General features: G+C 42.3%; 1 protein-coding gene across 2 annotated transcripts in view; it reads right to left on the minus strand.

Moving 5' to 3' along the window:
* LOC110089019 (aldehyde oxidase 1) overlaps nucleotides 1–26,090 on the minus strand; it is an 82,279-nt gene that overhangs the window by 4,184 nt on the left and 52,005 nt on the right. For both annotated transcript variants that reach the window (XM_078379898.1, XM_072979043.2), the window contains 12 exons: nucleotides 24,554–24,641; nucleotides 24,119–24,205; nucleotides 23,062–23,253; nucleotides 21,390–21,617; nucleotides 20,197–20,292; nucleotides 17,937–18,065; nucleotides 16,685–16,759; nucleotides 14,345–14,397; nucleotides 11,187–11,301; nucleotides 7,939–8,004; nucleotides 5,314–5,502; nucleotides 279–446 (listed from right to left, as the gene is read on the minus strand). In XM_078379898.1, the coding sequence (XP_078236024.1) occupies nucleotides 279–446; nucleotides 5,314–5,502; nucleotides 7,939–8,004; nucleotides 11,187–11,301; nucleotides 14,345–14,397; nucleotides 16,685–16,759; nucleotides 17,937–18,065; nucleotides 20,197–20,292; nucleotides 21,390–21,617; nucleotides 23,062–23,253; nucleotides 24,119–24,205; nucleotides 24,554–24,641 (1,486 nt within the window). The remainder of the gene's footprint in view (nucleotides 1–278; nucleotides 447–5,313; nucleotides 5,503–7,938; nucleotides 8,005–11,186; nucleotides 11,302–14,344; nucleotides 14,398–16,684; nucleotides 16,760–17,936; nucleotides 18,066–20,196; nucleotides 20,293–21,389; nucleotides 21,618–23,061; nucleotides 23,254–24,118; nucleotides 24,206–24,553; nucleotides 24,642–26,090) is intronic.

Genomic DNA, 26,090 nt, shown 5'->3' on the forward strand with positions numbered 1-26,090 from the left:
GTGCAGAGGTTGAAAAGGTTCCTTTCATAGACATGAACGTTGGCCATACTGGCTGAGGGATTCTGAGAGTTGTGGTCCCAAAAATAACTTTTCTGGAAGTACAACCCAGATCTGAAAGGGGTATTGCCTCATGAGATTTGGGTAGAGTACTCTTCATCATTGAAGAGTTTAAACCCTCCTTTCTGCCTTGAGAGCACAAGATGGCCTTTCCCCATGAATCAAGGAAAGAGCAAGCCTAAGAAACATGTTTTGAACAGAAGTAAAAAATTTTTTTTTACCATCTCTGTAAATTGGTCAGCACAGGCCATTCGAATTCGTTCAGGAGTTAGGGGACTGTTCAGCACAAAGTCCTCAGAGAGTTCTCTTTCCTTCCTGGCAGCAGCCACGGCATCCCATATTGCAAAAAACACAGAGCATCCCATGAAAAGTGCTGATTCACCCACACCCTGCCAAGAAGAGAGGCAAAAGCAATGAGAACCAATTCTTTTTCACAACAGGTGAAAGGTAGAAGACAGCTTACATGACTGAAGTTAGGACTGTTGACAGGTGAGCTTAGGGAGAGATGAAATGCAGGGAGACCTACAAACAAAAGAGTCTTGTGACATCCTAGAAGTTGGCAAGTTTTAGTTGGCATAAGCTTTTGTGAAGCGCAGCCTTAATGGTGGTGCTAACTGAATTACTAATGCTAATAAGAACTGTGTTGTCATCAACTTTGATTCTGACTTATGGGAACCCTTTCCAGGTTTTTTTTTTTTTTTAGGTAGGGAGAACTCAGACATGGTTTACTAATTACAAGATTGTTGCTGTCAACACAAATATGGTTGCATTAAGTAACCAAATAACACACAAAGTGTGATAAGGATCTGTTATTCCAATTCAAATCTCTGGCGACAGATGCTTCCTCCTAATGAGTGATATATGTGTTAAGAATCTCTTATTCCAATTAAAATCTCTGGCAACAGATACAACTTCCTAATGAACTGTAAGTCAGCAACCTTGGGTTCTCATCTCCCTTTGAAGTTTCTTTGCTCCACAGTAGTTACCTTAAGGTTACAGACAGGGTGCTCTGAGAGGCTGAAGTGTTCTCCGGACATTGGCCCGTCTGCCCAGTACAGAATGCAGAAAAGGCTTGCTGATAGCACAGAGCATATAACATATAGGAAAATGAATAATGAGCCCTTGATGTTAATGTAAAAGCAGGTGATACCCTTCTTTGGACCATTGAAAAAATCAAGTAAATTGCGAGTATTCCATGGTAATATTACCCCATCATCCTCAAGCACTGTATTCTAATCCCTACTCAAGCTCTTTGGGCAACAATGAGACAATTATCTTCTCTTTGAGTAATTTATCTCACAGATAAAAATGGATGAAGAGATTCAAGAATAACATCCCAAGCTTCTTGGAGGAAACATGGGATACAAATATGTGAATGTAGGGATGAGTGAGACTTTTGTTCAGTTTTCTAAAAAATTAGGATGAATGAACCTAAAGAACTGCTGGCTAGCTCAGTGGTTTAAGTATCTGGTTGTAGAGCCAGAACATGAGAATTTGCTTCCCCACCTTGCGTCCTTGACAGGGGCCAGACTCGATGATACAGAGCTTAATTATCTGTAACTCTGGTTCCTCGAGTGGTCATTTGTGAATTCACACAATTGAGTTTTAGCACTCCTGCTCAGAGGTTCTCGGAAACGTCTAGAGCTTTTGCATGTGTTCGCCATGACCTCCCTCCTGTCATGCATGCCTCACCCATGGCATAGAGTGCCTCAGTTCCAGAGAACCGTCCGCCACTGCCCAGCATGCAAAAGGCATACGTGTCGGACAGATGGGAGGACGGGTGGGAAGTGTGAATTCACAGATGATCACTCGAAGAACTGGAGTTACCGGTCAGTAACCTCTTTTTCTTCTTCATGGTCTCTGTGAATGGACACTAATGGGTGACTAGCAAGCTGACTTACCCAGAGGAGGGACATCACAGTAAAGCAGAGGCGAGGACAGCATGACCAAATGAGGCATCAGCCCTAGCTTGGACATCCAGCTGGTAATGGGCAGCAAATGCAGAAGGTTGTAGCCCAGCTGGCCATTTTGCAAATGTCAATCAAGTCCACTCCTCTAAGAAACACTGTGGATGTCGCCATGGCCTTGGTAAAATGTGCCACAACTGGAGCTGGCAAGGGGTTCACGGGAAAGGTCGTATGCTAGACAAAGGGTGGAGACAATTCATTTGGAAATAGTCTGAGAGGTGACTGGAGAACCTTTAGAAGAACCGTGGCAAGCAACGAAGAGCCTTTTGGACTTCCAGAAGGAAGCAGTGTGGAAGACATAGAATGGCAAGAGTTCTAGGTCAGTAGGAGGTGAAAGGAAGAACACAGGCAGAACAATGGGCTGCCGTAACTGAAAGTCTGATACCACCTTTAGAAGGAAGGCCAGGTCAGGGTAGAGCATGGCCTTGTGAGGATGGAATTACAAAAAAGTGAGGTTGATGGGGAGAGCAGAGGGGTCCCTGGCCCTATGGGCTGAAGTGATGGCAAAAAGGAAAACTATTTTCTAAGTCAAGAGTCATTCTGGTGCCGTTGCTAAGGGCTCAAATGGTGGTTGCACTTGTTGAATGAGAACAAGCTGAAGCAACCATTGAGGAGTAGGTGGTCCGCGTGAAGGGCAAATACTCCATAGGCCATGTAAAAATCTTTTGAGTGTGGGGTGTCTGAACAATGATGCACAATTGCAATGCAGACCTTCAGTGTAGAATCTGAGAGACCTTACTGGAAGAAGTGTAGAAGGAAGGCCAGAACAGCATCTAGAGTCATCGGAGAGACAGGTAAATTACGTGATGACGTGAATTTGAAGAAAATGTTCCACTTGTAAGTATAAAAAGTATTGGCGGAAGGTTTGCGGGCATAGTTCAACACCTGTGCTATTGAGGGAGTATCCTCCAGGTGGTGAGGTGTACTGTTTAGAGGTCTGGATGTAAAGTCTTGCCCTGGCTGAAAGTCAACAGGTGGGGGAGCTGTGGAAGGCGGAGAAAATCAAGGGCCATAGATCGGAGACTTGTGAACCATGGTTGGCAAGGCCACCATGGGGTGATGAGGATGATGTTGGAATTGTCTTGCCAGATTTTGATGTCTGTGTGTGCTGGAATAGGGGTATAGGAGGCAAGACATATAGAAGGCTTGGATGCCAAGTGTTCATGGAGGCATTGCTTATCAACACTGACCCTATTCCTGCTCTGGAGCTGTAGCGGAAGCATTTTGGGTTGGCAGGGGAGGCAGATACATCCATCTGTGGGGTGTCCCAATGGCAATATAGAGAGTGAAACATATTGTCATCTAGGGACCATTCATGGCTGCATGTGTGGAGCCTGCTGAGATGATCTGCAAGGGCATTGTCTCCTGTTGAAATGTGGACTGCTATTGGGTGAACGTGGCGGGCATAGCACCATTCCCATAGTTGCACTGCAAGGTAGAGGAGAGATAGGGATTGTGTTCCTCCCTGTTTGTTGATGTAGAATAAGACCATGGTGTTGTTGGTAGCTACTTGAACTCCGAGTCCTGTGAGAAGGCTTTCGAATGCACAGAAAGCTTTGATGACAGCAAGAACTTCCAAATGGTTGATATGAAGTTGTGTTTCCGCAGGGGACCACAGGCTGTGTATAGCAGTGCCTTTGCCATGGCCGCCCCAGCCTCTGGGGCTGGCATCTGTAGTAACCTGAACAGACAAATGGAGAGTTCTGAATGGTCTGCCTACGTGGAGGTTGTGAACATTGTCCCACCAAGTAAGCTGGGATGCTAGCTCCTTCATAACTGTGGAGAAGCTTGGAAGAATTATCTAGGATAGGGTTGAAAAGGGTAAGATACCACACCTGGAGTGATCACATCTTTAGATGGGTGTGCTGGATAACTGCAGTGATGGAGGCCACGAGGCCTAAGAGACACTGGGTGAAATGGGCTGTAACAACTATGTTGTGTAGGAAAAAACAGAGGAGAGTGTGAAGGCTTGTGTGTCTCTCTTTTGGTAGGAATGCCCGGCCTTGAGTGGAGCTGAGTATTGCTCCTATGTATGTGACTTGGTCAGAGGGCTTGAGGATTGACTTGGAGTGGTTGATCTGAAGAACAAGATTAGCCAGAAGAGATGGAGTGAGCTGGATGTCCTGATGCGCTTTGGCATGAGATGGGCATACCAGAAGCCAGTCATCTAAATATAGGGAAACAGTGATGGAGGTGGAAGTACACTGCTACCGGAGCAAGATGTTTTGTAAAGATCTTGGTGCCAGTGCCAGGCCAAATGGAAGGACTTTGAACTTGTATGTAGATCCATGGAGAGTGAACCTGAAGTATCTGCAGTGATCTGGCCGTATGCTTATGTGAAAGTAAGCATCTGTCAGATGTATGATCGTGACCCAGTCACCTTGTTGGAGTAGTTGGATGGAAGCATCCAAGGTCATCATCCAAATGCGCCGTGGAGTGATGTAAGAGTTGAGATGGCAGAGATCATAAGCTGGGTCGTAGTCTGCCATCTTTTTTGTGTCCTTCTCCTAAGCAGAAGAGGCACTGAGAATGCCTGTCCGATAAAGCTATTTTGTTTGGGCAAGACACACACTGTTTGAAGGGGCCCGAAGAGGCTGTAAAAAGGGGGGGGCTGAGGAACGGAGGGAGGGGAAATGGGGAAAATAGATGGTGCAATTCTGCTCTTTCTCTTCTTTCATTTTTTTTTACTCACTACTTGGAGGAAGGTACGTTAGAAGGAGGAATCCTAATATTTTCTTTCTTTCTGTTTTGTTTTAAGACAAACTTAGCTCTGTTGCCGAGATGCTGCTGCAATGGAGACAAAAAAAGGAACTGAGGCACTCTATGCCATGGGCGGGGCACATGTGACAGGATGGAGGTCTTGGCAAACATGTGAAAAAGCTCTAGAAGTTTCTGAGAATCTCTGCACAGGTGCACTAGAACCCAATTGTGTGCATTCACAGAGACCACAAAGAAGAACTGCAGGGTCCCTTCCAGCTCTGCAATTCAAAGATTATTATGATTATATACAGACTTTTAGTTTATAAAATTTCTTCATAAATAGTATGGTAATAATTTGGGAGAAACCAGAAGTGAGCGATTCATCCATCCCTGTTTAGGAATAATTTCAGACAAACTATGCATGCTTCCGTTTTTCAAAGGCCTTACATATAGATGACTATGGGGTGGTCTACAACTCATGTTCAGTAACACAATTAAAAGACATTCAGCTTCCATGTTCAGTATCTTGTTCCCACACACTGTTTTCCCCTCCTGTAAGTCTGCAGCTTCTTGGCTTTCGCCTTCTTACCTTAGACGAGTAGATGGCCGTTGTGTTTTGGGAAGGTGCCAGCAAGGAGACACTGAACTGTTCTGGAATGTCACAGATTGCTGGGATTTTATACTGATCTGGCCCTCGTGTGTAGAGAACTCCCTCTGGAGAGTATTTGAGCTCCTCTGTTGTGTAAAGACCAAGTCCCTGAACGAAAGCACCTTCAATCTGGCAAATGTAAAATGCAGTTTATAATGTAACTTAATGTAATGTATCCATGTAACTTTGCTGTGCAACCCAATTTAGCACTCAAATGTGAGGCCCTAGATATTTCTGGACTACAACTCCCAGAAGCCCAAATCCGTACAGCTGGCTGGAAGGGCTTCCAAGTGTTGTCATCTCAAAACACCTAGCCCCCCCCCAAAAAAACCCTTCAATTTAATAAAAGCTCTATGAAAGCACTCTTAGCTTTTGATTTAGGCTCTTTTTATTACTAAACTCATAAAACATCAAATAGAAGATGAAGGAATAGCATGCTATATTACAGAACTGTCATTACATACATTGCATATATCCACATACTATGTGTGCTATATTTTATATATTTAGTGTGTTTTTCTACTTAACCACATGTAGAAACATCTTGTAACAGGATTTTCAGAATTCTATATGTAAATGACATATTTTTCTTAAATATTTCTATTTTTTCCCTTTTCCTTCCCTTAGTTTCACCCCTAAGTAAGCTTAGGCATTAGTACACTATGTCAGATATGCATTTCTATATTGTCAGATTTTAGAACTCTGTTAATTTGGGCAGCTAAGATCATATGCTATCAGCAATTGATTGAAATTCTGTTGCATTGCTATGTGTGCGTAACTTGATTTTATGCATATGGTAGCTCCAACTACTACAAGGCAGAAGTGCTACTGACTACACATTTCCACAGGTGCATTACACAATCAGTCACAACAGGAACCATGCAACTGACTGCAAATTACACAAACCATGTTGCTGGGGTGTAATATCTGGTAAACGTAAAGGTTCCCCTTGACATTTTAGTCCAGTCATGTCTGACTCTAGGGCGTGGTGCTGATCCCTGTCTCCAAGCCGTACAGCCAGCGTTTGTCCGTAGACAGTTTCCGTGGTCACGTGGCCAATGCGACTAGACATGGATCGCCGTTACCTTCCCACTGAGGTGGTACCTATTTATCTACTCACATTTTTATATGCTTTCGAACTGCTAGGCTGGCAGGAGCTGGGACAAGCGACAGGAACTCACTCCGTTGCCTGGATTCGATCTTATGACTGCTGGTCTTCTGACCTTGCAGCACAGAGGCTTCTGCAGTTTAACCCGCAGCACCGCCACGTCCCCTAGTTCATTTACCCAAGTGTAAATTTAAATTGGATCTAAACAAAATCTAGCTACTGTGACATCAACAGATCATTATAAGCAGAAATGGGAAAAGTTAATATTTTGGGATTACAATTACCCTGAAACATCAGCCAGCATGGCCACTGTCAATCTAAAAAGTCAGCTTTCCTCATTTCCTAGTAGAAGATGGTAATGTCTCACTAAATCTAGTGACATAAGTAACAGATACCTATAGGTTGGCTGTATGCTGGGATCTACTTCATCTTTTTTTGCATTTTACCTCATAATGTGTTTCTAACTGGGCATTTTCAACACAGACGTAGGAACACAGTAGTGCTTTGTATGCATCTCCAGAAATTTTGTGCAACAGGCAGGTACATTTCATCTACCTTATTGGGGGAAGGTGAATTAGGCATAGTTACATGCTTGTACGTTGCTTTTTTACTTATGGTGGCTCTATGAATTAATGACCCCTCCTCAAAAACAAACAAACAAACAAAAAAACCCCCAAAGGTCCTGTCATTAGCAGCCTTACTCCGGCCTTGCGACCTAAAGACCATGGCCTCCTTTGTTCAGTTGATTCACCCCATGGGAATTATATACTGCTCCACAAATTACAGTATTTTTTGTTGACGCTCTTATTGATACAAATGGACTTTGATGAGCCATCAATAAAGCACAACACCACCTTCAACTAGCAACCCTCTCAGTAAGCTCACTCTCCTTTTCTGGCTCTTGCATCCTGGCCCAAGGAGATTCTATGCCACCCTATTAGCTGTAAATAGAGACAGGCATGAATCGTGCCTTGGCAGTTTGGTCCGATTTGGTGCAGCGCCCACACAGATGTTCTGTGGGCGCCGTGTGCTTCCCTCTCCTGCCCCCTTTGCATACTCGCTCACTCCCCAGCTGCAGCAGGCTTCCCTCCTCTGCTTTCTTCATGCGATTGTCCACTCAGACGAGGAGAGGGGCAGGGAAGCCCATGGAGCTGCCAACGAGTGGGCAATTGTGCAGGGGAGGGAAATGCATGGTGAGCATGGAACATCTGTGCGGGTGTCGCTCCAGCCAAAGCCTGGTTCACGCCCACCTCTAGCTGTAAGCCTGAAGATGCCAATGAGTTATGCATTTTGAGAAGGAGTAAGCAAACTCCTTCCAGAATTCACAGAACTATTTGTAAAACCAAATTTGCCCTTAGCTGTTATTGGATATAACATACTGATAAGAATATTGTGGCGTCCTCTGCACAATTTTATCTCAACAAAAACGCAGAGGGAAAAAAATGTTCTGGACATACCTGACCTATATCCATTGCAGGGTTGATGCTGTGCCCAATCTCCATAACAATATCCGTTTTGATGTTCTGTCGACAAAGTGCCAATTGTAACATTGTATTAAATTAGAAGGGAATGAAGCATATTAATAAGCATATTAACCAATAAATATGGCTAGATAATTTAAAAGTTTGTACACAGTGGGATAAGACACATTTGTGGTATGTCCATGAAGCTCAACTACAGCAAACCACTTAAGGGCTTTTCATACTTGTTGAAAAACAGCCCTGACAATTGCTTTGTGTTTGAGCAAGACTTGGTTGACAGATGAAAAAAGAAGTCAGTTTCTAGGATTTTCCCATGCATGGTATCACTTTGTGAATGGTAGTGAGCCCAATAGACCATCTTGACTGCTTCCATTGGTGTTGTTAACATTCAGGTTGCCCTTTTCTATGTAAAGCTTGACATCTTTTTTCCTGCTGGCAATGCAGGCATGATATTGTGCAGCAATATCAGGCCATTTCCAAGTTTTTTCAGTCGTGGACATCTAAGCACAATATCCTACATTCATAAACCACAGGCATTTTAGATAATTGAGTTCACCTGGTTTTGCATCAGGTTTAGCATGTCTGAAATCGATTTAAGAATTTCCACCTACACAACTGTGGAGAAATTAGTCTTAAATTTTGAGTTGGATTCATGAAGGGTACTTTTGTCACTCTGAGCCAAATGAACAGAGAGAGCTTGCAAGTTAAACTGAGGCAAGCAGCCACTATAAAGAGGTGTGAATTTCCTCAGAGCCTAACATCCTGCAGCCAAAGGACTGGGGAAGTCATTAGGATGCCAGCCTGTCTTTGTCTCCTCAGGGTGTACCTGTGAAGTACCTTTTGTTCAAACAGTACAGGCTTCCAGCTGGTTTCAGAAGCAGCTTACAAACGATTAGCAACAAGTAGCTTACTTAGTGCAGTGAGACAGGTATTCACCGAGTATCTAGGTATCTGGGTTTCTCACACCCTGAAGCTATGAGCTGACAAATGAAATCCATCCCAGTCAGCTTAGCAGAAGTTGAGAGGTTACTTTTAGGTAAGTTAGGGAACACTTAATGGGTCTCTCAGGGACGGCTGAGGGGTCTGACACCGAGGGAGGCCCGGAAAGAAAAAACAAGAAATCGGGCCTTCTCGGCGGTGGCCCCTCGGCTGTGGAACACCCTCCCCACTGAAATTCGGCTGGCACCCTCGCTGGGCATTTTCAAAAGCCAGCTGAAAACTTGGCTATTCAAGCAGGCCTTCCCTTCAGTCAATTAAGTCATTCTTATTTTTCTTCTTTAATTCTTGCCATCTTGGGACTCTTTGCTTTAAATTAACTGTTAAAATCGTAAATTTATATTACATTTTATATCATTTTGTTTTTAATGTAAAACTGTATATTTTAAATCGTTTTTATCTTCTAAGTTGTGAGCCGCCCAGAGTAGACTATGTCTAGATGGGCGGCATATAAATGCAATAAACAAACAAACAAACAAACAAACAAACAAACAAACAAACAAATAAATAAATAAACACTGAGTGCTCATTGGAAGGACAGATCCTGAAGCTGAGGCTCCAATACTTTGGTCATCTCATGAGAAGAGAAGACTCCCTGGAAAAGACCCTGATGTTGGGAAAGTGTGAAGGCAAGAGGAGAAGGGGACAACAGAGGATGAGACGGTTGGACAGTGTCATCGAAGCTACCAAGATGAGTTTGACCAAACTTTGGGAGGGAGTGGAAGACAGGAGGGCCTGGCATGCTCTGGTCCATGGGGTCATGAAAAGTCAGACACTGAAAAACCTGAGAATGACATACAACTAAGAGCAATTTTTTGTTGTTGGAAAATGAGGTATTAAACAGTCATGAGAGGATGGTTTATTTTAACTCAATTGTGGCTACAATTCATTTTGAAAGGTTTTGGCATATGTGCTCACCTGTGTCAAAGTAAATTGCGTCTATGGTGTTTGTCATTACTTGGATGGGTTTTGGGCTGAAGGAAAACCTTGCAGTCCAATCTGACTATTTTTTCCCTATCTGTAACACTGATCTAGCACTATTCCAGTTTTTGGGGGAAATTTAAAAGTAACACTACAGCAGACCATGGCTTTTGTCCCTGCTACTAATGTCATGTCAACATTGGAAGTGAGTAGCAGCAAGTAGCTGTAGGAGGCAGGCAACGTGAGGATGGGTGGGCTAGCACAGGAAAAAACTTCAAAAACAGTTCCAGGATAATGCACCAGCAGCCAGAGCATCTCCCTGTAGCTATCATAGCATGGAATTTTATTTTAGTCTTCTGGTCTTTCACTGGCAATAACGTATTTTCAATAGGGAAAATTCATGTGGGACTGGATCCATTGCTGTTAACAGTAAAAAATTTTTTAAAAAGAGTTCTTCTCTCTGTACCAAGGTCATTCATTAGCTAGAATAAAACTTCTTCCATAAAATAATGGCTCACAGAACAACCACATTAGTTTGTACATTGTATAAATTCTTCCTATAGAACGGATAATAAATGCCCGTCACCACCACAAATAAGATCCTAGCTCACCAAAATATTTTGGAATAATTAACAACTCACTGTTCGTCACGAAACCCATAATCTGCTACCCTCCTAACATTCAGAAGCCTTCCAAAGATGCTACTTTACAGGAAAGCTTTCCAATACAACCTTGCCTGATTTTTATGCCTTGTGAATTGCACCAGATTCGAAATCATGCTTCTTGTGGCATCTGACTCTATTTGTTGATTGGTTCTACGTAGTCTATTCATTGCTATCTTTCATTATTTGCTGTAAACCACCTAGAATAGTGCTTTGCACAAAACTAATATATAAATAAATGAACCTTGTCCAGATGCCTACTCTGCTAGTCCTCTTTGCTCTACTGGAAGGTACAGGTGGTACAGCTTCCCACTGTAGCCAAGTGAGAGCAGAGTTCAAGAATTTTCATATTGAAAAAGGAGGTGGTAGAACAAAATAGTAGAGCTTTCAAAGCAGGACTTTGATCAGAACCAAAGTTAGCAGGCTGTTCCTAGACAACTTGGGCTTGTTCTGTGCGAGACATGGAGACATTTGGAATAAATACAAAATTCCAATTCTATTTCTAGCTTGTCTCATTTCGTAGAAGCCAAGAGGATGTATCAGCATCCATCCAGGTGATAACTTGCATTCTATGGAGCTAAGAAAACATTACAGACTTCCACAAATCACACAGAACCTGAGTGTTGGCACCCACCAACTAGTTACCTTGTGATCTCCAGTCAGACAGTCTATTTCAACCTCTGTGCAAGCCGCTCCACAAACAAAATATTCAAATGGATGGCCTTCCCCTTTCTCCCAATCCATATTTGCTTCATAACCTCTGAAAGATGCCAAAAATATATTTGTGAAAAATACAGGAAATTGTATCTTTGGAGCTGGCACAAACATGACTATGGAAACAGAATGTTCAAAAATAATAAGTTGGAGCCTCAATGGTAAAACCTGTCCAGAAATTGTCAATAATATGTTAACATGGTAGTAATTTCATGCTGTTTCCCGTGAACTGGTGGAAAAGCACCACATAATAACATTTTAAAAGCAAATCAACACATCTTGTCTGTGTTAAAATTGGTATCTGTGCTTTGTCTGTGTGTTCACAGTTCATCTTCATGTTATGAACTGGACTTTACTTTATTAGGCAATAATACAATTTGAGAGGCTGCAATTCTGTGCAAAAGTTATCAAGAGTAAATATGGGCATATATTTGAGTAACAGTTCTGCTCATAGCTCTATTTTTGTCAGATGTTTTGTGTGTGTGATAATAATCAAATAACAACAACAACAACAACAATAATAGAACCACAGAGCTGGAATCATATGGATCATCTAGTCCAGCCCCTGTCAAGGAGGCACAGTGTGGGAATCAAACTCCCAACCTCTGGCTCTGCAGCCAGAGACCTAAACTAGATACCTATCTATACCTGCTGAGCTATCCAGCAGTGTTTTTAAATATTTTTAAGACTCTTCTAATTCAATGCTTGTGCTTGTTTTAAGATAATTTATTTATTTATTTTTTATACGTTGTATGCTAAGAATGGGGTGGGAAGGACAGAGATGGGTGGGGGAAGCTGCTGCCCCACCAATTCTGAATATTTGATTTTTTTGCTGCTGTTGCTTGGGTGATCTACCTGTTTTATACTATTGTATTGGGAGGGAGATAAGAGGGCCGGAGAGCTGTGGGCTCAAGAGGATATATGGTTCATTCTTTCCCAATCACCCTCCTAAGCCCACAGCTTCATCATCACCACCACCACCACTCTCCCATCTCCCTAGAACAACTGCTTCATTGTTTACAGAGACATTTAGAGAAGGGGCCATACAAATCATCCCAGGTTAGTTATTCCTCCACTTCCAAATACAAAATTCAAAACAGTATTACCACGGGAGACTAGAAGCCAGCAGTTTTCAGCTGTGTGAATGTTCCATGGACATCCCCATTAAGTGATGGGTGTGATAAGAATTAGTTGCTGTGTCTTATGTAGCCTGTGGTAGAGGAAGGCTGGGAGGGAGCTGGGCAGCCTTTTGGTAACACTATATTTTTAAGCAAAGCTTCAGCAGTGTGCTGCTAAAGAAGTAAATTTGGAAATAATGAAAGAAATAATTGGATTTGTGAAGAGATCAATTCATTGGATGTGCATTTTGGCTGTCTTTCTCTGTGAGCAGAGAGATGAGATCCTGTGCAGTTTTCATGTTCGTTCATGTTAGAACTACAGTTTCTGGCTAATCATTTTATTATGGGGCTTGAAGTCCATCTTGGGGGGGGGGGCAGGGAAAGCAAGACTAGGGAAAGGAATTCCAAAATTTAAAAAAGGCATTTTTGAAGGCACCAGTAACTAATCCACCATTATGGGTCCATGGTCATAAACTACACATGAATCCCACTGCTTATTGTAAAATGAATAATTTAATTAATGTATTAATACTGCTCATTCAACAAATCAAATATTTCCAGATTCAGAGGTTAAGAGCAATGGATTAATCTCCCAATTTCAAATGTTTAACACAAATAATGCTTCCTCAATGAAATTAGAATTACTATAATGATGGCCTGTGATCCCATGAGTAGCTTTGCTTGTGGGAAGCTCCTGCCAGAGGAAGGAAGGAGAGAATTGTCACAGATTTTTTCCCCTTCCCTCTGCAGCAGCCCCCCACCCCCTTCAAGCTACCCTGGAAAGTGACTGCTGTGTCTGATGTGATTTGAGAAAGCACGGGACATAATTCAACTTGTAGCCCTAAAATACTCCTTCTAAAGATTCTGGTGTCAAAAAATGTTAGGGACAGAATTAGTCGTGGTTCTATTTTTGTTTTTAAATGATGGTAGATTCTGCATAGCTAAATTATGGAAGACAAAAGAAATATCTTAGCTTGAGGACTGGTTAGAGAAAGGATGGCTAAAGGCGGAGTAGATAAAAGCGACATACGAAAGAGTCATATCTGCCATAGGGAAATAGGTTTTTAGAATGACAGACATAGTTTATAAATAACCAGAGTAACAAGATCAGTGATAAATCACCTATATAATTTATTGACTGAGTTGTAATTAAAAATGAGTTCCATCTCCTTTCATAGAAAAACAGATAGGCAGGGATTTTTACAAGAACTGCATGATTTGCCAAAATAATGTAATATGACAGACGGGGTCATGGTTTATAGGAATAATAGAAATTAATATAAAATCTAAACCCATGATGTGACTGTATTATTATTTATATATGATAATGAATTACTGTCTGAGCTTATTTTTGAAGAAAAGTCACTCTGGAAAATTTGGAGACTTTATGGAACAAGCTATAGGAGAGGATGACAGGGTGAAGGGGAGACTGGACAAAATAGCCATTCCCTTCTTTTCCAAGACCAGGAGGCTGTTTTCGATCTCAGTTCCATGAATGGAAAGAACCCATCCATTTATAGATGAGACAGCCTCAATCCAATCCCATTTTTTCTTACAACATGCAAATGTTCCTGCCTTTAGTCCCTTAGAATAGTGGTCTCCAACCTTGGGCCTCCAGATATTTTTGGACTTCATTTCCCAGAAACCCTGACCAGCAGAGGTGGTGGTGAAGGCTTCTGGGAGTTGTAGTCCAAGAACATCTGGAGGCCCAAGGTTGGAGACCACTGCCTTAGAACATACAGTCTAAGAATCATGCCAATGAATGTTGCTATCCATGTCTTCTTTTTGGATCTGCAAGACTAGTCATAATATGACTAGTCATATTTAAATTTGGGAAGTAGCTATGATCTGATACAAACTTAACAATCTTAACCATGCATGACCCACACCGTCCTCAGTTACCTTATTCTTTGGTGTGAATCAAAAATTATATCTAGGCATTCATTTCTTAAAGATAATCATGACGAGTACCTGAAATAACCTGTTGCCGATAGATTAATACTCTGATCAAAGGCTTCTTTAGCCTGTAAAAGAAACAAGTCAAGTAAATTTATTCCTTCAAAAAAAATTGTAGAAAAATGCTCACATTGCCACGCTAAATCTACGTCCAGCATCTGTATACCTCCACAGAAAGCAGTAAAAGGCAAAAGAAAATACTTCTGGTTAGATATCATTGATACAGACATAATCAATGTAATCTTATATATGTTTATTTAGAAGCAAGTCTTGCCAAAAGAAAAGGGGTAGGAAATGTTAAAAATTGAAGAGAAGACTATTTTAAAAGAGAAAAACTGTATGAATAAATATTGCACGGTGATTTAGCCATGAGAAGTTGGCCTTAAGCCCCAGTCTCATCTGTTGCCAAAGCCATTATATTGTTAACACATAAGTCACTGCCAAATTCCCAAGAATGGTAAAATTTGTGTTTAATCTTTTAAAAGGCTGCAGACCTGTAAAAGGCATCTCAGGGCAGATGTTTTCCTAACTGAACTGAAGGTTATGATGCGACTGCAAAGCCAAGCAATTTGTTGGGTTCTAGTGTTTCTGAGTAAAAACATTTTTGTGGTTTCTAGTGCTTGAGCTACAGCCAGATCTCACCGTTCTATAAAAAACAAAAAGTACTGTATATATGTGGTTTCTGCCTTCTGATTTTCAGCATCCCATTTCAAGCCATTTACAAATGGTAATATTTGTGTGCATGGCAGATGGCACAGTGCCTGGCCAAGTAAAGTCGTTTGGGGGGCAGGTCAGGCTGTAGCCTACAGTCCAGTACAGAGTTTGGTGAAGTTAGGCTTTTGGCATGGAGCCCAAAGAATTCCTCAGTGCCTGTGCTCTCCAAAAATGTGACTTTTCCAAGCTGTGTTCCAATGAGGATTGACCGTTTCCCTGGCATCTCTTTCTGCTGGATGGAGGAGAGTACCATGAACCTCCTCTTTAAGATCACATGGGTGTGGCTACATACGTGAAGGAACGCACCGACTTTGGCACCGTTACTGCCATTCTCGACAGAGAGACACTTGGGCCTCTACCAACCTTTGTGGCAGACAAGCCCAGCACCCGCATTCACATAAAGAATGAGGGCTTTTGAGATCTTTTGTAATAATGACTTTGATGGAAGGAGGACTATGTGCAAGCATGAGCAAAGAAACAATAACACATGATGTGGGATATTTGCCCTATAAAGTTGTTAAGCAACTGGGACTGAGCACACGACTGTGCACGTCATCTTTGCCCCATCTGCTCATTTTGGGGGGGGGGGGAGAACTTTTTTTTAAATTGAAAAAAACTGAATACTGTAATTATATTTTGGGAAGTGTCATGGGGTGCATTCCTATAGTGAGCGGGATTGAGAATACAGGTGCTGGACGTAAGAAAAGAGAAGGTGAGGCCAAACCAGGCAGGGGTCAGGAGTCAAGGCCTGATATAAATCTCATCAGTTTGGAGTTTTCCCAAAAGGACAACACCATTCTAGGCATATCTACTCAGAACACCCGAGGGAAGCCGTGGTACAGTGAGTTTTGGGCACACAGATAAAAAGCAGCTGCTGCCATCTAAAACTTCAGATATTACTGATTTGTAGAATTTCTTTGGGGCAATTAAACTGAAGGAGATCTGGGCCTTCTCAGATCTTTTAATTTATGGAATGCACTACAGGCCAATTGCACTTTAGAGACACTGTCATTAGCCGATTGCGAGATGGTCTGCTTCTGAAGAGTCTATTCTAACACAAAATGTTCCAGCTAGAAGAGAGATAACAAAATTTCAGTAAACATAATAGGGCTTAGAACCATAAGCCCGTTCTAAATGTTATGTGAATACGTTAAGTTTTTTTTATGCGTACAATGATTTACACAGGAGCTCTTCAAGACCTTAACATGAACGTGGGAAGGTCAGGCGCCACATAGATTGTCTGAAAGAAGCTGTAGGAAGCGGCACGTGAGGTGCATGAGGCTCTACTCTTCATTCCATTCTAGTAGCAGAATTAGAAAGAATGCAAACGCCTTATTGCAGATGAAAAAAAAAAAAAAGACCGCCTGCATACAGGAAGGTATCAGCATATAGGAAATAGGAACCTTACAAAAAGGTCACAGAAAGAAAGGAAAGGGTGTTCTGCACATTCTTCAAATATGCCAGGAATACAATCTGCTTACTGTTTTTTTTTGTGCTGAGACAAATAAGGCAGGTTAAAACAGGAGCTTATTCCCTGGCTCTAAAGTCATGTAGAAGACATCTTTTACTACCCAGTAATCAACCCTTAGGAAAGTTTCTAATGAGAATGATATTATTTGAAAGTTACAGGATCCATCTTACCCATTCTTTCCAGGTACCCTGAGGGTTCTGACTAATTACAGGGTCTAGGTGCTTGAGAAGGGTCTGGCAGGCATCCTGATGAAATAAGAAGAACATAGAAAGGCAAAAAAAGTTGCTGGGTAAAACATTTCTATTTTGCTGATTTCTTTGGGTGCACCTTTTGGCACTGGCAAGAGTAGAGCCCGGAAAAGCTGCTTTGTCTGAAATTTGACTTCCTGAATCTTCTAGCCAGCATGGCTACTGGCCACGCTGGCTGGGCTATTCTGGGAACCCAAACTGAAAAAAGTAAAGACTCATAAGTTCTGGAAGAGGTCACCTTAGCAGGGCAAAAATCTAGAACCCCTTTCAATTCCACGGTGGCTTTGCAATGCTTCCTTCCTGTCAACCTTCAAATTCAAATCCCCAAAACAGAGAGGCATCACTTAAAGCATCTCTCCTCTACTTTATGCTAGGCTTCCAAAAGGGGGGGGGGCTCTGGAACCAGGCCCAATGGATGTTTGAAACTGGTTATATCTTGAAAACATTCTAATATAGCTCAGATATGCAACGTAATGGGAAAGGCAGTATTCAAATTTCCTATGATTGCCATCTCAATCACATTTCCCCGCAAGCAAAAACATGTTTAATTAAGAATTTCTCCTGAGTCTCTCTCTTTTATCTATTTTTGGAATTTACAGGTGCTTTCTCCTACCCTGTGCATAAAATCCCCTCACCACTTCGTATTGTTTCTTCAGAAAAGGAGAGTCTTATTATCAAACAAAAGTCGCATCCACTATGAATATACAGTGGTGCCTCGCTTAGCGATCGCTCCGTTGAGCGATGAACTTTTGGCCATTGCTGGAGCGATTGCTTAGCGATGTCCTCTATGGCTAAAATTCGCTTTGGGATGATTGCGGGGAAGCGATCATGGCAAAGCGAACTTTTTTAAACAGCTAATCGGCGGTTCCAAAATGGCCGCTGCAAAAACAAAATGGCCACCACTGTTTTGCCTTGCTCTAGAGGCACCCAAAATGGCCGCTGCTATGGAGGAATTTCGCTTTAAGGTAAGTTTTTAGCCCATAGGAACGTATTAAACGCGTTTTAATACGTTTCTATGGGCTTTTTAAAATCGCTTAGCGATTAAATCACTTAACAATATTTTTTCCGGAACGGATTAATATCGCTAAGTGAGGCACCACTGTATTTCAGTTAACTAAAAAAAAAAAAAAAAAGGAACATAGTCATGACTTGGTGCCTTAATCTCATACTTCACCTTCACTGCCATTCCATTGACATCTGTTCCCATGGAGCCTACCGAACCACATGCATTAGGGACGGTCGTCGTACTGGTTTCACAGAAGTGGATGTCTGACATGGGCATTTTTAATTCTCGGCTAGCAACCTGGATAAGAAACAAACACAATCCTACTGTTAAGTACAACTGAATGTTTAAGCAAAAACAAACAAACAAACAAACAAACAAACAAAAAATAAAAAAGGGGGCGGGGATATGTCCATTAAAGCCTTGCACCCCAAACTACTGCCTGAAGAAGGGACACTGAAAAAGACAATCCCCAAATGCTGTTGCCTTGGATGCTGTTGCCCATCTCCAGGAGCAGAATGCCAAGCAGGGTCGTCATCTGGTAGAGCTGGAGAAATAGAATTCAGCTGTCGCAACTTCATCTTGACCGTAATATTTGACCAAGAAGGAAACAGTCCATTTTCTTCTGCATGTTATCAGGAGTTAATAATTACTTAATTTGCATGTATGTACTAATGGATTTTCAGCCTCTTAAGTGTAGATACAATGATTCCAGATAAGGCACTTATCACCATACCTTCTTAGATTCATTGAATTTTACATAAACTTTTGATGTCGCCATTAGGGATGGGGATATTCATATTTGTATACAAATACGAATATCCCCATGCAGCTGAATTAGACAGTCCACTCACTCACCCTGCTGTGGCACTAGTCCTGCTCATCCTTCCCAGAGCGCCATTTTCTTCCTGCTTGGTTGGCCATTCCAGGCAGAGGGAGGGAAGATGTGTCTCCCTGCATGGCTGCTGAGTGGCTAACTGAGCAGGAAGAGAATGGCTCTCCGGACACAATTGGAAGGATGAATGGGACTGCTGCTACAGTAAGACACGTGAGTGGACAGTCTGGCCCCAGGGGCCAGACACTCATTAAGTTCACCTGCACAGAGATATTCGTATATAAATATGAATACCCCCATCTCTAGGCACCATTCATAAACCTCCCTGATTCTTCCATTACTTTCAGTGCCTTTTGTCTTAATATGGAAAATCAATTAAGATTGGGGGAGGAAGAACCGTTTCCTGACCTCTCAACAGCACTAACCTGAAGAGACTCCCATCTGGAAACCCCCGATAACCATGAGTTACTAGGGCTGGGGAGTTAACTTTCTTCTTTGCTCTCTTCCAATGTTATTGAACGTTAGTGGAGGCAACACTTAGGGCAGTAGCTACAAATGGCCATCTTCTGTCTGACTGATCTGCCTGTTCTTCCATTCTGACTTTACCTGCTCCTTCTCTTATACGCCTTCAAATCTATGGGCTTTCAAGAGAAGCAGAATTCTATGAAAGAGGCAGAGAGCACATTTATCATACCAGCACGAGCCTTCTTGACAACAGATAACTAATAATGGTCTGGTGGCTCTAGTTCAATAGAATTTGTTTCCCTAGAGTGCCCATCTTCCATATTCAGTCCTCAAAGAAAAAAGGTACATTGTAAATGTCCTTGTCTTTTAGAACTAGATCATGGCGTTACTACCAATATAAACATTACTGATACTAATTAAGCGGTCCCAGCACATAATAACCATTGCTATTTTGTTTTTTTAAAAAGCAGATTTTCAGTTCACCAGAATCCTAGTGGGTTTGCACAACACAAGCCCAAAACTGTGCAGCTGGTGTACCCAAGTTGTTCCAATTGTCTTTCACATACCTGGCCTTATTAAGGTCATACGCTCAGTAAGGTTCCCCTTGACAATTTTTGTCCAGTCGTGTTCGACTCTAGGGGGCGGTGCTCATCCCCGTTTCCAAGCCACAGAGCCAGCGTTTGTCCGAAGACAATCTGTCCGTGGTCACATGGCCAGTGTGACTTAGACACGGAACGCTGTTACCTTCCCACCGAGGTGGTCCCTATTTATCTACTTGCATTTGCATGCTTTCGAACCGCTAGGTTGGCGGGAGCTGGGACAAGCGACGGGCGCTCACTCCGTCGCGTGGATTCGATCTTACGACTGCTTGGTCTTCTGACCCTGCAGCACAGGCTTCTGCGGTTTAGCCCGCAGTGCCACCACGTCCACATACACTCAGTAGCATGTTGAAAAATATGATGGCCAGAAAACTGAGTATGCACAATTTTCCTTACATTCTGTGTATTGTGTATCAGAATTCTAGTGATTGTCTAGCTATTTATTTTTTAAGGGCAATGAACCAATAGAAAATCATTCTCATTAAAATGATGTATGCAGGCATGTTAACAATAGATGTATGTTTCCTAGTACCTGGATCATTTTGGTGTGAAGTCCTTGTCCCATTTCTATGCCACCGTAAGTCAGGAGCACGGACCCATCAATATACAAATGAATCAGAGCAGCTGCCTGGAAAAACATCAAGCACAGACACTGACTCTGAAATGGTGCATTAGAAATTAATGACTGGGTGATATTCCTGGACAAGCTACCTTCATAAACCTTGAGAGAGAATTGTTTTCTTTAAACAAATGCAACAATAAAACCTTTACAGAGGAGGGCAAAGTTGTTGCTCCAAGAACCAGCACAGTTCATGCTGGATCTACCCTTGGACACAGTGAGGAAATTGTCTCAGGCAGTCTGCTCTGGGGCACAGGCAACTGTTGTCTTGGATGACAGATTGATGGGGGTCATGGGGTCTTCACCAGGCCCCTTAAACTAGCCTGCTGTCATCACCAGGTCCACCCTGTCATCAGTACTGAGCAAAGCATCAAGTCATCCTGGACAGCATCTGCATGTGGAATTTGGGACAGAGGGCATCTCGTCCTTCAACAAAAATGAAAACATTTAGGGGAAAACCTGCAGTATAATAATATCACACTGAGGGTGGAACTTGGTGCTTGTGTAACTGCTCTGACTAATAGGTCTCTGTTTCATTCATTCATAGGCATCCTTCAGTCTCGAGTAACTATGGTAACATGCTCTGTATGGAGGACTTGGAACAGCGTCTAGTATTTCGACGCTGTACGCGAAGCTGGGGTCTCCTCTCCAGGGCACGAAGCCTGGGTAAATGATATGGAGGATAAGCTGTTACCGAAGCAGCAGATCCCCCCTCTCCACGTCGCTGAAATGGTCCAATGGAAAGGCAAGAGCCAATACAACTGGTTTCAGCGGCGTCGCAGGAGTTGACAGAATGACAAGAACTTTTTATTTGTGCTGATGACCTTTTCATTTTGAATGAATGGCCAGAGACAGTTGGGCAGCAACTAGCCAGACATTTGCCACAAGGAGGATGAGTTTCACTACCACTTCTGAGCCATGCAGCCCCCCCTTCCCAGCAGGTTCACCTGCGCATGTTGCCATCTATGTTGTCATACTTTTTGTTCTAGGAACTCTCCTCTGCCTTTGAACCTGTTAGATTGTGGTAGGATGCACAAAGAGGTCCCAGCACGGGGATGGGTGATGGGTATTTGCAGTTAGTATATCTGTGGATATTGCCAACTGACCTGACCGAGGACACGAGCCCCAAACCCAACTGGGAACTTCAAGGGAATAATGGCAATTCCCTTTTTCTTCCAGTAATTTTTCTTGTTGAACTCCTCGATGGCTTCTCTCCTAGTGCGATAGGATGATTTCTTCATGCACTCCTTCCAGCACCTGTGAAGGTCCTCTGACTTGAGTTCCTGCTTGTACGGTGTCCATTCATTTTCCTTGTACAGGTTTATTTCCCTAACCTGGACAACAAAGTACTACAATAAACATAAGCACCGCACGAATAAAAGGCTCTAAGAATCTGGGTTCATGGCCAGCCCTACCTTTAGAAAATGTGAGGCAGCTCTTTCACAAAGCAGATTTAAGGCATCACAAAAAGACTGGATATTGTTATTTATTTGATTTTTAATTATTTGAGCTGCCAGAGGTGCTAAGTGCTCTTAGGACTTCCTGCCTGATGTGCAAAACTAACTTTGTTGGCCACTATGCACCTTGAAGTGGGCAATGGGTGGTGGCAGCGGTGGCAGCATCATTCCCCTCTCTCATCTCAAGGAGGAAAAAGGAGTGGCGTGGTTCTATCTCATTATGTTGACCTAAAGCCAAATTCTTCATGGATTTTTCTCATTATCTTATGGATCCAGGTTTGGAAACCAGTGGGGCGCCTACTGATAACACATCACACACTTAAACCATATGTTACATTTGCTGCCAGAATGCTGTTAAAAAAACTGGGCCTGACAAGGTAGTTGCACAAGGGTTTCCAATGTCTGACAGGGTGTCTGTTATGTGACCTGTTATATACTGTTCACGAAATCAGTTGTGCAGACAATCATGTGGCAGACATCTCCCAAAGGAGGGAAACCACTTGCACAACTGCCTTTCTGTACACAATTTCTTTTCACAAGATTCTGCCTGACCTGTGTAAAATACTGTCCTGTTACATATGCCAGTGGTATCACAAAGCAAGTTTTGTGATGGCATTTATATAAACAGGATATAGTGATATTCCAAAGCAGGTTTTAGTCACACAGAGGTGCTAAAACATATAACTTTTCGGAGGCTTTCATCTTTATTAATAACAACAATTAACGTTAGTTTCCTACAGTATACTTTGACTGAAAGGGACAGAGTCTCCATCAACCCTTTGTGGTTCTTAATTAGTTTTCCTTTCGATCATGTTCAACGATTATAGGCTAATGTTCAGTCCCATGAAACAGACAGGAGCACTGAGGTATTCATTAAACCAATGCTGTTGGCAAGTTCCAAAATGCTCGCATCACCCTCAAGTTAATTTCTTCTGAGGCTGAAAATATAGGTGGCCCCAAGATTGGTTTTCAGGCCTATAGAGCCCTCTCCCTGCTGACCCCAGAAATGGGGGGGGGGAATCCAAAATAGCAGGATGGATCTTCCTCTTCCTTTCAGGACATATTGTAAAGCAGTACGTTTTGTGTGGGGTGAGTTACAGGCTGCATCCCCCAGCAAAGGAAAAACCAAACAAAACCAAAATCGGATCTAGAATGAGTCCTTGCTCCTCCTAAGTATTATTTCCCCCCATTACTCTGGGAAGTGTCTCTAGTCTTCACACTTTCACATTATGGTGACAGAGTACCCCTTATTTATGCCCAAAACATACAGAATAATAGGTATTTAATTCTCATTCTTCCTCAGCCTATGAATCTAGAATACCTGCTCCGGTGATAAGCCGCATCTGACTGCCATCCGTGTCATCCAGGTTTCTGTGAGAAGTCCTGATTGTGGGAAACCAAAGCCCCGTAAAGCTGTGTTGGAGGGCATGTTTGTCCTGCATGCCCGGGCATGAGCTCTGATGTTTGGAATCTTGTAAGCATTGTCCATTTTTAGCAGGAGTATCTCTGTAACCTTTGTTGGGCAAACATAAAGAATTGAACATTAGAATGGCTACAGAATTAGCTCCCACCTTTTTCCTAGGAACTGCTGTAAACTTTTATTTCCGTTTTATTAACATTGATATATATTTTAGACAGACAGCCTGGCAGCCAATTTAGCAGCCTCTGTGCATAAGCCTGCCTCTCAGCTGAGAGATGGTGTATGTGAAGAGGCAGCTGGCCTGCTGCAGTTGGGTGGGCTTCCTCTCAAGATGGCTGCCTCTCAAGATAGCAATGGGGACAATGGGAAAAAGGTGGGAGGTGGGGGGGTTACTTTCCTCTCCCCCCAAGTACAGACTTTTAAAAAACCCAACTGGTTCATGGACTGGTTTTTTAAAAAGTTTGGATGGCTCATGATTTGTGGGTAGCTACGAACCACCACAAACCACAATTTTTGTGGTCCATGACCATCTGTACGCCAAAGATAAGGGCTTTTTAAAGGTAACCCAGATTGCTCCAAATTCCCCCATCTAGTCACATCCGGAGTTTGCAGATTAGCTTCCTTTATTTGATGAACGATTGTCAGAGTCAAAGTGTATGATTCCATTCAAGTCTGATTGCTCAAACCCAGAATGTTGCCTCAGTTATGGCTTTCCAAACTTAACATGATTTTCACTTGAATTATGGGCTATTTATATTATCTGCTTTAGTTGATAAATTATAGCACAGGGGGGGGGGGAGGGAGTTTTTTTAAAAAAAAAATCTAGAAAAAGTCCCCTATTTAGTCTCCTGTGTTTGGCATGAGATGGTACATGAGAAGAGTACACAACATCTCACCTCTGTTTTCATAAGGTTTCCTTTTGTTTTGTTTTCCTCACACAGAACTTGAAAACACTCACCAGAAGAGAGTCATCGGGGGTGCATCCTGCATTAATGTAAGCATCCATATCTACTGCCAAGATTCTGCCACTGTTTGTGAAGCCAATCTAAATAAAATCAATATGGGCACAGTTTACTTTGAGCTTCTTTTTAAAAAGCTGCCTTGGCTGTTTTAATTCAGTATTTAAACTGTATGATGGCATAATGTAGGGGATACAGATCTAGAGTAGAATGCAGAAGGTATATAGATAGGCAGGCAGACAGACAAACAGCAGGAACACTTGGACTCATCACTTTTAAGCTGTTAGGCACCCTCTGAACCTATGCTACAGATACATTCCAGTCACATATTTTGCCAGGCCCTGTCCACACATTTTGCCAAGTATTTTTTAACATCCAAGTTGAGTAAACAAAGTGTTTCTTTTTTAAATGCACAGGTTTATCCTACTGCTTACTTTGTACTTGCCAATGAAAGGGTGCCGGCCACCAGTAGTTAGCATGTCAGTGCCTCTGTCTAGAACGCAGCGAACTGCTCGACCAGTCCTAAAGCAAAGCAGAACCAAAAAGTAAACCTAAGATAGGCAGACATTTTTAAAGGGTCAAACTCAACGTGCACAGTTATTTACCGTACCTGTTTTCTCTTTTACGCTGGCATTTCCTCAAGATACGTGCCTCAGAAATCAGAATTGCAAAATAAGCCTTGTTTTACCTTTCACTGAGCAGTCACAAAATAAAGCATGATAAATGCAAGATTAACAGATGAGGAAAATCACTAGCTAGGACCCAGGGCCATATTATGTGAGACATTCATTCTGCATCTAGAAGTGCATGAGGAAAAAAATGTATTCTGACACAAATTTGTTTTAATCCACATTTGGCAAATTAATTAGCCTTTGTTTTTTAACTGCTTATTTAGGAGATGGCGTGGATTTATTCACACATTTGATGTCTTTCTCTCTTGCTTTTTTGTCTGATGCTTTAGATACCCGATGCTAAATGATCTGCATACTTGTAGGGACAATATTGTAATAGAAACAAGGAAGAAGCATTGACCCAAGATGATCTGACCTAAATAGATGACTTAAGGAAGCACTTATTCTAAACATACTATGTTCTTGTTTGACTCTCAGAGTGACCAAAGTACTTTTAGTCATGCTTACCTCAGGACTCAGTTTAAGACACTGCCTAACTACTTGGGGGTAACCACCTGACAGGTCCCCTGATGAATGAGGAGGAAATCAGATGGCAGAGAAAAGAGTTTGTAAAGTTCAGAATAGGTACTGTAGCCCAAACCAGGAATGTTGTGAAAGAAGGAGGAAAGAATGCAGAAAAAAGAAATCCTGTAAAGGAGACAGGGTTTCTGGGGACAGGAGTCGCCTGAAGGAATAAAGGAAATAGAGAAAGCAAGAGCAAGCTAGAGGAGAGAACAATGAGGGCACATGGGGACGAAACAGGAGGAACATGTGTGGTTCCACTGGGTTTGCGCAGTCTTTGCAATTGCTAATACAGTAGAACTATGGTATCCGCAAGAGATTGGTTCTAAGGCCCCTGCCCCCCCCTCATGGATATAAAAAATGTGGAAATAGCGAACCCTATATATAGCATGTTCACTGGCTCCCCCTAGTGGCCATTTCTGGTAAATACACTGTAGAAATGTGTAAATACATATTTTGGGTTTTTTAAATTTAATATTTTCAGGCAGTGCATAACTGAATCTGCAGGTACTGATCCTGCAGATAGAGTGGTCCTACTGTAGTTAATCTTTTCTCTTTGGCCAGGAAACTGAGGGATCACTGTATCACTGTTCCATTGCAAACTTGGTCTAGTTTTTGCAGCAAAACTTCCCTCCATCCCATGGCAGTGACCTATGCTCTCTGCCCTGGATGATCTAACTGTTTCTTAACCCTGAAGGTTGATCAGTGATGTATGGCACTCTGATCATGATTGCTAATGATCCTTCATTTTAAGAGTACTTATGAGTATAATATTTTA

Source organism: Pogona vitticeps, chromosome 1, assembly GCF_051106095.1.
Source record: "Pogona vitticeps strain Pit_001003342236 chromosome 1, PviZW2.1, whole genome shotgun sequence".
NCBI classification, from domain to species: domain Eukaryota; kingdom Metazoa; phylum Chordata; class Lepidosauria; order Squamata; family Agamidae; genus Pogona; species Pogona vitticeps.